General features: G+C 37.0%; 1 protein-coding gene across 3 annotated transcripts in view; it reads right to left on the reverse strand.

The window, feature by feature from the left end:
- The window catches only part of LOC127877348 (tyrosine-protein phosphatase non-receptor type 9-like), a 34,505-nt gene that overhangs the window by 8,468 nt on the left and 12,336 nt on the right, over positions 1-13,701 (reverse strand). For 2 of the 3 annotated variants that reach the window (XM_052423090.1, XM_052423091.1), the window contains exons 3-11: positions 13,422-13,511; positions 10,138-10,262; positions 7,631-7,736; positions 7,095-7,205; positions 5,993-6,636; positions 5,624-5,784; positions 4,010-4,088; positions 3,528-3,675; positions 1,708-1,912 (exon numbers count right to left, since the gene is read on the reverse strand). In XM_052423090.1, the coding sequence (XP_052279050.1) occupies positions 1,708-1,912; positions 3,528-3,675; positions 4,010-4,088; positions 5,624-5,784; positions 5,993-6,636; positions 7,095-7,205; positions 7,631-7,736; positions 10,138-10,262; positions 13,422-13,511 (1,669 nt within the window). Of the gene's footprint in view, positions 1-125; positions 436-1,707; positions 1,913-3,527; positions 3,676-4,009; positions 4,089-5,623; positions 5,785-5,992; positions 6,637-7,094; positions 7,206-7,630; positions 7,737-10,137; positions 10,263-13,421; positions 13,512-13,701 lie in introns of those variants that run through there. The other variant, XM_052423089.1, reaches the window with a different exon arrangement.

Consider the following 13,701-nt stretch of genomic DNA (forward strand, 5'->3'; position numbering starts at 1 on the left):
AGACTGATATCAGTGCTGATGAAGGTACCTGGTATGGTAATAAACTGATGTCAGTGTTGATGAAGGTACCCGCTGTGGTAATAGACTGATATCAGTGTTGATGAAGGTACCTGGTGTGGTAATACAGGGGTGTCAATTGGCCAAAATCTAAAATCCTGAAAATAGGCCTATCGTTTTGGGGCCAGAGCAAAAAAGGGTTAATAATTCATGTAACTTTGTTTACTATTGTATATAACTTTGTAAACAATATGTCAAAGTAAAATAATTTGTGTTTAAGATGACATTTTGTGACAATAATCTTAAAATTCCAGAAAAAAATCCTCTGATTTATATCAAAATAAAAATTGGTCCTTAACGGCCAAAATCCTGATTTCAGGAATAATCCTGAACTTTGACGCCTCTGTAATAGACTGATATCAGTGTTGATGAAGGTACCTGGTGTGGTAATAGACTGATGTCAGTGTTGATGAAGGTACCTGGTGTGGTAATAGACTGATGTCAGTGATGATGAAGGTACCTGGTGTGAAAATAGACTGATGTCAGTGTTGATGAAGGTACCTGGTGTGGAAATAGACTGATGTCAGTGTTGATGAAGGTACCTGGTGTGCTAATAGACTGATATTAGTGTTGATGAAAGTACCTAGTGTGGTAATAGACTGATGTCAGTGTTGATGAAGGTACCGGGCGAGAAAAGTTACAGATAATAATTGATCAATACAAAAATTCAACAATAGGGATTTAGCGGAATGGCGATGGGCCTTCTTGCATTTTTATGACTCAACCTTTTAAAATGTGTCCATTCTTTTTAGTTCTTCTTCCATTTCTCATAATTTAAGACACAACCAACATGTTTTTATTGGCTATTGATGATTTTATATAGTAACATACCGCATTTGTTGGAATTAGCATCCATGTACTTTTTAATAAGGAACAAACCTCATGGAATATATGCTGAATGGATGCTTGAAAATAAGTTCTTGATTGGAAACAGCACAATTAAGTCAACGTTTACCAAACAATGTTTTTTTCTCAAAAAAAGATAACCCTTGTTCTTTTCAGGCCACCTTTCATTTTTGTATTTTAGCTTAATCACAACAACATGAGCAAATTGAGCAAGCTGTGCTATGGTGAGCTAAAAAGTCTAAATGTATTTTATTTACATTTGTTATTGTCCTTTTTTATGTTCAGTTTTAGAATGGTTAGTCTGGTCGGATCTTGCCTGATGATTACAATCATCTATTAGACTTCAAAAATGGTAATGTTATGATGCAAGTGTTGGAATGTGCACTTTAGCAGTGGTTGTCTAGCATTTATACGTGTGTTTCCATTGCTCTAATGTTGTACTATATCAACATTCTTTTCATTGAATTCTACATCCTGGTGTGTTTTAGCAACACTTCACTGCAGTAGGATACCTTTATCAGAAAATTAACAACAATATTTAACCTTCAAATGAACACACAAATGAGAACAACACCCCCTTTCTGCTTCTATATTCAAGGGCAAATAACTCAGGGGGTGTGGATAATGGGAATGGAGAAATGGAAAAATTCATCTATACTAACTGTGATGTCAAATTTCAAGTTTAAATTTAATTGCCTAAGAAATGTAGATTTTGTATATTTTTGTTTGTTTGTTTACTCCACTCATTTCTGCAGAAAGATCAACAGACAAACATTAATATGCAAGAATCACAATTCACTCTACCTGTTCGTCCAATGCCAGCACTGCAGTGTACAACCATGGGTGGCCCCAGCGGGTGTCCCTGCCATGAAGGTTCCAGTAGCCGGGTGTTCTCAGCCTGGCATGCTCGAACACGCAGTATGAATTCCAGGAACCCAGAGGCTGGCGGAATCCCATAGTCCGGCCAGCTTGTGAACTGTAGGTGCTGAACTGACCGCGATTCTGAAGTCTGAAAGGGTGAAGAGGCTTAAGTTTTATAACAGGGGTGTCAATTTACTGAAATCTAAAATCCTGAAAATCATCCTAGAATTTGGGGACCAGAGTCAAAAGAGTTTTAATGATTCATTAAATTATGTTTCCTTTGTAAACAATATGCCAAAGGTCAATAATTTGTGTTTAAGAGTGACATTTTGTGACAAGAATGCTTAAAATAACCAAAACAATCCTCTGATTTATATCAATATCAAAAGTTTTCCTTGAGGGCTTAAATCCTGAATTCAGGAATAATCCTGAAAATTGACACCTCTGTATAACTTGTGTTTCTAACCTTACACAACATTACGGAAGCACTTCCAGGGTACCACCTAGCACAAATGAGAGCTGTCCTGGGAAAGTGCCTAAGATTTTTCTTGCTCTTGTCAAGGTTTTTAGCCCTTTTTTCTGAACAAAACTTCTTGCACAGAAGGTAGTTATTTACTATTTTCTTAATTAGCAAGATATCATATGAGACACATAAACTTTGATTTTGAATGAAAACCTTTTTTTTTTTATTATCTAACAATGACCTTTACTGTTGATCTTGACCATTATGCAAAAAGAAATAAAGTTGTGAAAGTATATATATGCTTTTATCACATGCTATACCCCGTTTCCCATGTAATACAACCATTACATAATTTTTTATATTACACATGTGTAATACAACATTTTTAGGCGTTTTTATTGGCTTAGTTTTCGACTGTTTATTGACCAATCGCATTTTGTTATTTTGCTGAAATGACGTTGCATCATCAAATGACATCACGAAATGTAAACAACATTCGGGATTTATTATTATGTTTGTGTAAATATTTATTTAATCGGCTCATTTAAAAGCATGTGATAAAAAAGATCTGACACTCGTCATATCATACTTTATTAAACTCGTCCAGAAAATTCGTTAGTAAGCTCGCCAAAGGCTCAATTACTAACAAAATTCCTGAACTCGTTTAATGTTTAATTAAATATGGTATGATATGACAACTCATGCCAGATCCTATATGTATCCACGAAATAACTCAACTCAAAATTATTTATTTAGCTGAAGCCATTTTCTATATTTAGTTAAAGTGATCTTGACCTTGATCATACTAATCATAAATTTTGTAAATTGCAAGCCCTTGATTAAAACTTATCAGTAAAGTAATTTTTTAGTTCTGAACTTTCAGTCTGGTCAGGTGCTACCCAGTCCGCTAATTAGACAACAACACAAGAACTTTCATGACTTTATAGCAGACAGTGTAAATCAAGACTAGACTGGGGCTGGTCTAAAGCTAAGCTGGCCGCACACCTTATAAGAGCTGTTTCTTGCGTACCTTGCTTCATATGGATTAGAAGAATATTTTCTTGATTATCATGATATCATTATTTTTATTTGTAGAGACTGCTTCATATTTTGAATTTGCCCAATTGCCACTATACAAGCGTTCCCAAGATCTTCGTAAGACATTGAATACTGGTTCTTACTAGGAAATTCAAGAGTGAATCAATTATTCTTCAGCTTTCAATGAAATCATGCAATACTAAAAAGGTTGAAACTAAGCATATAAAATTTTCAACTAAAACTACATGCAGATGATTCATACATTAGTATTAAGTAGCCTTAGCGTTGTGATAGTGTATTCTCTATTCTGCTCAATAGCTGTGCTGGTCACTATGAACTCTCCACACTCCAGCAAACCGGTCTGCTCCGGCCAGTACTGACCACACTTTACACGACCCTTCTCCTGCGTCCTGAAGTTGAAATCACATTTCATCTACCTTCTCAGAAAATTGCATTAAGAAAGAAATGACAATCCATTTATCTTTTCTATTTTGTTTATTGACAAATTAACAAAGATTTGGCGTTATGACAGGTAAAAATTCAAACAAAAAAAGAGTGATAGGCCGAGTGGTTTAAAACCTGCGCATCAGACTGACACAAGTTTTATGCAGTGTTTTTTCATCTTTAAGGGATAGGCGACAAGGCACTTTCTATGAGCAATTATATGAAACAAAGGGTAATGTCGGATAAAAAATTTGTTTCATCAAATATATTTGCTACAATGTCTTACAAATCTGCGCTTACTTGGTAGTCATCACTATTGTGACGCACTGGGACAACCAAACCATCCGCCAGAAGTCGGCAAACGTCTTCGGCAATGGACCTGAAACCACATAACCCACCTTATGACAAAAATGGTATTCCATAAGCCATCAGTGTAGCTCCAGACCATTCCATAAGCCATCAGTGTAGCTCCAGACCAGAGTGAAATTGCACAGAAATAATGGTGAATTTATGGGAATGAAACATCATGTAATCCTAAGAAGAATTTATAGAAGATAACATGTTTTATTACTATAATACACACAATCAAAATAAAATAAAAACATAAATTAAAAAGTGTATTTTTATGTTACTGGTTTTAAGTATTTCTTAAGTATATAACTCACTTTAATATTTAAAACCGATTATTAAAGACAGGACTCAAACAAGAGCACCGCATAACGGGTGCTGCGCTCGGCTGCGAAAGCTTGTCAGAATTTTTTTTTTTTTATAGAGGTCACAGTGACCTTGACCTTTGACCTAGTGACCCAACAAGAGATTTGTTTGTCAGATACACAATGCCCCCTACTGCGCCGCATTGAAATAACATTTCTATTTATCATTTGGCAGGTATAGAAATCATCTCCCTTTAAATTTTATTAATTCACTTGAATTTTGTCCAATCCAATCGGGGGGAGGGGACTCACAGTCAATTATGACCATTTCAGACATCACTGACAACCAAGGCCTGTGGTTTAAAACAGAGCATAGCCAGAGTTGATCATGTATCTATGGACATAAGTCCACAGGTATGTAATGAACATCAAAGAAATTATAATTATATCATTAAAAACAAAACTTTGACAAATCAATCGTTTGGGTAATAAATAATCAAAATAATAACTCTGTACAGTAACTGTGAAAAGAACTTCAATTCTTGGTAAGGAAATATATAATATGAGATTTATAATTATATAAATTACTTCCCTTGAAAATAATTGTCTGTAACAAATCTTTATTTTTAGTTGCAAATAATCAAAAGCCACTACCCGTGACTGTAGATTCACCACTCAAAATGTGCAGCTCCATGAGATACACATGCATGCCAAATATATAAAGTGGCTATGTTCAATATTGAATAATTTTCTCCCTTTTTAAAAGCTTATTACTTCCCTTAAATCTGTATTTTTTACCACAGACAGTAAAGGATGACCTTTACCATTTACCCCAATGTGTTTGTCAGAAACACAATGCCACCTACTGCGCCACTTTGATTTATTTAACAAAAATATATATACGTGGGCAGGTCAATTAACTATGTCCATTTAAAGCTTATTACTTCCCTTGACTTTTTTTTTCCACCCTAGACCTTGAAGGATGATGTTCACCTTGAAATTTTACCACTCAAAATGTGCAGCTCCATGAGATACACATGCATGCCAAATATCAAGGCTTCAATATTTAAAAAGTTATGGCCAATGTTAAGGTTTGAGCAAAACGCCTACGGCGGACGACGAGCTGGCTATGACAATAGCTCGGGTTTTCTCCGAAAACGGCCTCGCTAAAAACCAAGTATACAACTGAGATACATTAAATTAAATTCAGATAATCAACTAATCTTGTGAAGCATTACAGAACAACTTTGGATTGACATACCCTGTGTGCTGATATAGGCATATTTCTGCATGTACCCGTCAACAAAGTTAGCGTTAATATAGTCTGAGGAGGGGTCGTTCTCCTCAGCAGGCAGTATGAACCGTGAGTGGTCCAGGCACAGCACGTCAGAGTAGCGGTTCTTGGGCACATTGTGCTTGGCCCTGACAATACAGCAACAATCGCATCTTTTATTTGAGCAAATATAGTAACATCTCAAAACAATATGATAAACGTTTACCTTGAACTTGTGATTATGTCAGCTGCAAAAATTAAAATTAACATTGAAGAAGGAATCGAGTGTTTGCCATAATCCCTTTAACCTTAAAATAGACAGCAAAATATAACAAAAAGCTCAAATTGAACACCTACTTTGAAACTTCAAAGGTACCCGCAGGTGGTTCCCTTCTTATGAGGCCATATTCTTCATGCAGGCCTTTCTTGCCAAGGGATTTAACATGCTCTACCAGCTCCTCTACTGTCATGCCCCCCTGCTCTGGGATGTGCATTGACTGGTCAGCACCTGACCCTGACCGCTTCTTGCATGGTTTGGGAGCACCATACGCATCTACTGGGTAAGATTCATTGACGTCATTGGGAGACCAACCATTAGAATGCTTACTTGTCTGATTACCAGAATTGCGTCTTCGTTTAGAGTGATTACGATTGTCCTCCTTTTCAAAGTTAACTTCCTTTTCAAAGCCATTTCTATCAATGACATCATTCTTTTCATGCCCTTCATTGCTCTGTTTTTCAGTCACACTCTCTTTCGAGTCCTCAGATTCGATACCATCGATGTGAACAAACTCAGAATTATCGCTCGAACCTTGCGACATCAATGATCGTTTGCGCGACACAAAGTACGCGTTGATGACCTCCTGGTCATTTGTCTGGTGGATGATGGCACAAACCTGCAGCCAGTGCTTGTGGTCGACCTTAAGGTTGCCGCCAAACTTATTGGGCAGCGAGTCCCTAGGAATGTGTTCTAGCAACTGGTTTTGGTTCACTGTGTACACCTGGGAGAGGGAATAAAAGTATCTTGAAGGAAGTCAAGAAGTACATAATAAGGATGTCGAGATAAAAATGCTGTTTTTTTTTATTTATCTCAAATTTATACTAAGAAACATTTCAGAGAATTTAACACATATGCAGAAAGAAAATAACTCTGGACTTCTGTATTTTTACCCCAGAAAATTTCATTTTGACCCCTGCAAATTTCAAGTACACTTGAGTTTCCGTGGGATCCAGATTTGCAAGGAATAATGGAATTACAGCCACACAGAATGACAAAAACATGAATGGCCAAAGGGCTAACCTATAGTCAGCTCTGATTAAACCTGCAGGGGATTTATTAACTTGAAATATACTTCTCAATTCTTAACAACACAATTTATTTTGTCATCATAACTATAGACTTTATTAAGTACCAATTAACAAGACAAACAAGTAAAAAGCCACGCCATGGTCTGCCTACCCGATCTCGCAGTTTTTCTCTGACAAAGAGGCGCAGTATCTTAAAGGGGGCTTTAAACCAGAGTGGAGCAGTCACGATGAGAACTTTTTTCAGTCTCGCTGGATATGCACCCTGAATGAAAAGGAATAAAGTTTTATATATTTAAATAACATTAAAAACCTATGAAGAGACCAGCTTCTGAGATCAAACAAATACATTCGTTTTTTAGTTCTAAATTAGTATATTTGCAAAAATATGATTCCTCTAATCATACACATTTAATTGGTGTGTCTTTATTGAACCTTAGTTAAAATTACAGAAAAAATCTGTGCTCTACATTTTTACTTCTTTTAACACCACTTATAAGATGAATGTTTTTCAATGTCAATTTTTGTAAATTATGTTAAACCTCATTTGACATCAATATTTCACAGATTTGGTTAAAAGACATTAGAAAGTACCAAAGTGAAAGCATATTTTCCGTAATTTTGATAATGGCGCATCACAGAAACCTCCTCAAAGTTTAGGTAAAAGAGGATGCTACATATTCACTGTACCTTCAACATGTTGAGTATCTTAATGCTGAGGTCGTAGTCAAAGTTTCCGTACTTAGAGTCAGACATGTCGTAAACAAACACAAGACCGTTACGTTGAGTCTCACGGCTGAAATAAAAGTTAAAGAGTTGAGCACTAAGAGAAAACCAGTCTAAATGCATGTACATAAAGTTTTGTCCCAGATAAGCCAGTGAGGTCCGCACAGACTAATAAGGGAATACAATTTCCGCTTTGATGGAAAATTTCGTTTGAAGGAAATCTCCTCTGAACAAAAATCCAGTTTAGGCAGAAAGTGTCATTCTGATGAACCTGTTCGAACTGCACAGGCTAATCTGGAATGATACTTCATGCCAATGCATTAAGCCTGACTTTCCCAAAAACCGTATGTATTATATTCTGAAGTGAAAAGTTGTTAAAACTTACATAACAAAATTTCAGGGTTGCGACTGTTAATCAAGATTGTTAACTTAGTGTGATAGTGGCCTTGACCTTTGACCTAGTGACCTAGTGACCCCAATTTCAATAAGGGTCATCTACTGTCCAAGCCCAATGCACATGTAAAGTATCAAGCCAATCAGTCAATTCCTTGACGAGTTATTGATTGGAAACAAACTGGTCTACCGACATTCAGACTAGACGAAGTCTACCGACAAACAGTCAGCAAAACAATATACCCCTTCTTCTTCGCAGTTTTTTTATATGAAGGTGAAAATATACTCTGAATATATTCAATATAAGTTTAAATGTAAACATTTAGTTGCTCCAACTTGTATTAGCCGGCAGGAAATCTGAATTTTAGAATAACAATTAATGGCTTGTGCTGATTGATTAAAATATACCTTTGACTTACTTATATAAACATGATGCCAATATACTCTAATCTTAGAACAAAATCTGTTTTTGACAAACACACATGCCCCAGGTTGGTGATAGATGGCCGATGCAAAGACATAATGATGGTAAGATGTAAAGAGAGAATGGCCATAAGTATCAACTTTGTGTCAAATGAAAAGAAGCAAACAGTGTAAGTGTTAGACCAAATGGCACATTCTTGTTAGTTGAGAAAAAAAGAGAATTACTGTAATATCTAATTAGGTCAATGTCGAATGACCTACAAGCTATGAGCTATGTACCTCTTGCATCAAGCGGCCAGTGGCATACAATCAATGAGCTGTTGATGAGCTCATCAATAGGCCAGGGGTATACAATCAATGAGCTGCTGATGAGCTCATCAAGCGGCCAGGGGCATACAATCAATGAGCTGTTGATGAGCTCATCAATAGGCCAGGGGCATACAATCAATGAGCTGCTGATGAGCTCATCAGGGACATACAATCAATGAGCTGCTGATGAGCTAATCAATAGGCCAGGGGCATACAATCAATGAGCTGCTGATGAGATCATCAGACAGCCAGAGGCATACAATCAATGAGCTGCTGATGAGCTCATCAATAGGCCAGGGGCATACAATCAATGAGCTGCTGATGAGCTCATCAGGGACATACAATCAATGAGCTGCTGATGAGCTAATCAATAGGCCAGGGGCATACAATCAATGAGCTGCTGATGAGCTCATCAGACAGCCAGAGGCATACAATCAATGAGCTGCTGATGAGCTCATCAATAGGCCAGGGGCATACAATCAATGAGCTGCTGATGAACTCATCAATAGGCCAGGGGCATACAATCAATGAGCTGCTGATGAGCTGCTGATGAGCTCATCAAGAGGCCAGGGACATACAATCAATGAGCTGCTGATGAGCTCATCAATAGGCCAGGGGCATACAATCAATGAGCTGCTGATGAGCTCATCAGGGACATACAATCAATAAACTGCTGATTAGCTCATCAATTGGCCAGTGGCATACAATCAATGAGCTGCTGATGAGCTCATCAAGCGGCCAGTGGCATACAATCAATGAGCTGCTGATGAGCTCATTAAGCAGCCAGGGGCATTCAATCAATGACCTGCTGATGAGCTCATCAAGCAGCCAGGGGCATACAATCAATGAGCTGCTGATGTGCTCATCAAGCGGCCAGTGGCATACAATCAATGAGCTGCTGATGAGCTCATCAAGCGGTCAGTGGCATACAATCAATGAGCTCTTGATGAGCTGCTGATGAGCTCATCACGCAGCCAGGGACATACAATCAATGAACTGCTGATTAGCTCAGCAAGCAGCCAGGGGCATACAATCAATGAGCTGCTGATATGTTAAAGACAACGCCCACCATTATACAGGTGTTAAATGATCCGCTTCATGCAAAAAAGGGTCTTAGCATAGCTCCAGACCAGCACACTCATTTGCTCAGTGACCTCAGTCTGGTCAGCAGATCCCCCCTCTGCTACAAAGTATAGCAAGGTTTTCTGGAGTCATAAACAGCCAGGGTAGCTCCTGACCAGTGTGCCAATGTGCAGATTGGTCTGGAGCTAAGCAGACCTCATATTGCACCATTTCCAATGTGCATGACTCAACACAAAATTAGAACTATTGAGAAAATAAGTGACCTCTCCAAAGCAGCATCCAGCAGGTAAATGAGAGCCTTCAGCACAGTCTGGTGGGTCGTCTCACTTGGTTGGTGTAGCCGGGCGGTAAACAGCGCAATACCTGCACCATGACAGTCTCTACCGGACTGGAATAGGACGCAACTGTATCAATATTGGACCTATTCCAGATAGTCATTCAACTCTGCAGTAAAAACTACCTTTTTAAATAATAAAATTATTTTTTTAACAGTAAATTATGTCCGTGAAATTAAAAGGAATGTAAACCTTATTTCATTGAAAACCCCAAAAAGCACCTGATTTAAAAGATTTAGGCAAATAATACTTTGAGAAGAAAAATATGTATTGGGAGTATACTTGGGAATACCCTCAGGGCCCTAAATAGCGTAGCTAATATTGCACATAAAATCACTGCCCTATGCATGCATGTTGTATCAATTACACTGCTATAATGATTGCAGCTGTGTTACAACACTGTTTTGTAAGCTTATTACTTACATCACAATTGCCTTTTTAGCTTTATGTAAACACATTATTTTATTTATTTTTCATTATGCCAATAATATAATTTGCATTGGTGTAGATATGCAATGCTCAAGTAACATAAGTGCTTAATGGTTATTTTTATCTTTTGTATTAAATCGGAAACATAATGTACAATTTTATTGAAAACAAAATGAACAATTTTATTCCCAAAGAAAAGCCGAGATTGACTGACAATGTGACACTTACACTCACTTGAAACATGTGTTTTACAGTTTCAGTTAGCAAGGTATATATTCCTGCTTGAGACAATTGGAAAGTTTTGATACCTTCCTTGCACATCTGTGTGACAGCTATAAGGAAATTATTTGTTTTATATTTCATTCAATAATGTTAGGTCCAGCCAAGCGCAAAATAAAGACCCACTGACAACAATACCAAATGATTTAACATTCTTACTTAAAATCAAGAGCTGTCTCCATAGGATGACATATGCCCCCGCTAAACACTTTAATAAAAGTTATGAGCATTTTTTGAAACCAAAACGCAGATTTCGAAACCTAAACGTGGCCCCTTAGTTCAAGGTCAAGGTCACAGGGGTCAAAATTTGTGGGCGGATGGAAAGGCCTTGTCCATATACACATGCATACCAAATATGAAGGTTACATCTGAAGCGACATAGAAGTTATGAGCATTTTTCGAAACCTAAATGGAAAGTGTGACGGACAGACAGACGGACAGTGCGATCACTTTATGCCCTCCTTCGTGGGCATAAAAATGATGCAGTCAGTAATTGCATAAAGGTTAAAAAAGGAATATCGTCGCTGTCGTTCTCAAACCTCGTAGCTCCAAAATTGTAAAAAAAAAATCCGTCTTTTCTGAATATATGAAGTCTGGCAGTGTTTTGTGCTTTATCTCGTAGCTCTACGCCCATCAGAGCCCTTGAAAAAGCCAAGTGACCAAATGTTGTAGATTGATTATTGGATTTTTTTCCGGCGAAAAGTCGTAGCGACGTCATTTCACCTATAGGTACGTCATTTCGTTTTGACACATTTGACAAAAACTTTTAATAATTGCAGCTAAGAGGTTTCCTATCAGGACGAATTGTCGTACCTCATAAAAATGACAAAACTGTGGTGCCAAAATATCGTAGCTACCATTTCTGAATTTCATTCTGACTTATCAGTATGAATTACGCGTCTAGGACTTATACCGTATTTTGCAGCTTCATTTGTTTGGTATTTTTACAGAATTTCAATTTCTAAAACATCGTTATAAAAAAATGTGAAGTTTTTTTCTCTCTCCTGAAAAGTTGGCATTTTGTAGCTAGGAGGTTTGAGAACGACAGCGACAATATGTTGTTACATAAAAAAACAGATCATACTTGTCTTTACTCATCATATATTTGGATGCCAAATTTAAATCATAGAATTTTGCACTAGTTATACGGTGTATTATAAGTTGAACAGGGCAAAGTTCTTGAAAAAACACTTACTTTCATTAGCCTCTTTGAATGAGCAGCATCATGAAAAAATGGGTCTTATGCCCCATGTGGCCAGCGTAGCTTCAGACCAGCCTGCAAATGTGTGCAGTGTGGCCCGGAGCTACCATGCTTACATACATGTATGAGACATTGCATAAGATTGCGTGATTTGATAGCAGACAGAGAATCTTTTGAGCAGGATTGGACACTGGTTGCATATGGCATAAGACACATTTTTCGCAAGATCTGTGGGAGTAGCTTCAATGTATCACTTGTTATTTGTAGACAAATAGCATTCCCTGTCAAATACCAATATTTGTCATAATTTTTTTAAATTATCAAGATAGATATTTTCATAAGCATTACAAAACAGTTTGCAATTTTTTTAATATCTCCACTTGAATAGAAGTTATGTCACTTTCGATATGGAAATTTGACCATTTATTGTAAAATATTGGTACTTATTAATACACATTGAATGCTTCTAAGAACAGCATAATTCTTTTACAAAGAAATTTCCATAAGTTTTGTTCTTAAGACAAATAAAAAAATGGGTTAACCATTTTTTCATTTTGAAGACGATGTATGCAATATTTGACAGAAAACTAGTGTTCACAAAGGAAATCAAATTTTCATCAACAATTGATGTCTATAAAATGATATTCAATTTTTAAATCAAGATTGTTAAAATATCTTTTCAGTGCCAAACAAGAGCTGTCTCCATAGGATGACATATGCCCCCAAAAAACGCTTTGATAGAAGTTATGAGCATTTTTCGAAACCTAAACAAAGATTTTGAAACCTAAACGCGGACCGTAAGTTCAAGGTCAGGGGGGTCAAAATTTGTGTGCGTATGGGAAGGCCTTGTCCATATACACATGCATACCTAATATGAAGGTTACATCTAAAGAGACATAGAAGTTATGAGCATTTTTCGAAACCTAAACGCAGATTTCAAATCCTAAACGTGGACCCTAAGTTCAAGGTCAAGGTAGAAGGGGTCAAAATTTGTGTGCGTATGGAAAGGCCATATACACATGCATACCAAATATAAAGGTTACATCTGAAGCGACATAGAAGTTATGAGCATTTTTCGAAACCTAAACGCAAAGTGTAACGGACAGACAGACGGATGGACAGACGGACAGACAGACAGACAGTGCGATAACTATATGCCCTTCGTTGAGAGCATAAAAACAAAAACAAAATCGTTTTCAAAATTGTCACTAAAAAATAGCCCTTGACAAGTGATATTGATTGTAAAGTTTCTATAAAGTAATGTGAACAGGGTGCGTAAGAGATTTAAGAAGCTCTGTCTTACAAGAACTGTAAACTTGCCAGTCTTCAATTCTTTCTGAAAAGGTGCCTCTGCAACGTCAATGAATTGCAGGTTTTCTTTCTCCCGCATGTCCTGGAAGCATAAATCCTAAATTGATCGCCAAATTGAACTTACGATAGTACAACATGTTGGAATATTCATTATTAACTAACAATTGTCATATTACATTGTACATTGTACTGTATTATTATTATTTAACTATATCTTCAGGTAGCAATCATCCTTTGGATTTTACTCCAAGGAAGATGTTGATTTAGGACTG

The sequence above is a fragment of the Dreissena polymorpha genome, chromosome 4 (genome assembly GCF_020536995.1).
Source record: "Dreissena polymorpha isolate Duluth1 chromosome 4, UMN_Dpol_1.0, whole genome shotgun sequence".
NCBI classification, from domain to species: domain Eukaryota; kingdom Metazoa; phylum Mollusca; class Bivalvia; order Myida; family Dreissenidae; genus Dreissena; species Dreissena polymorpha.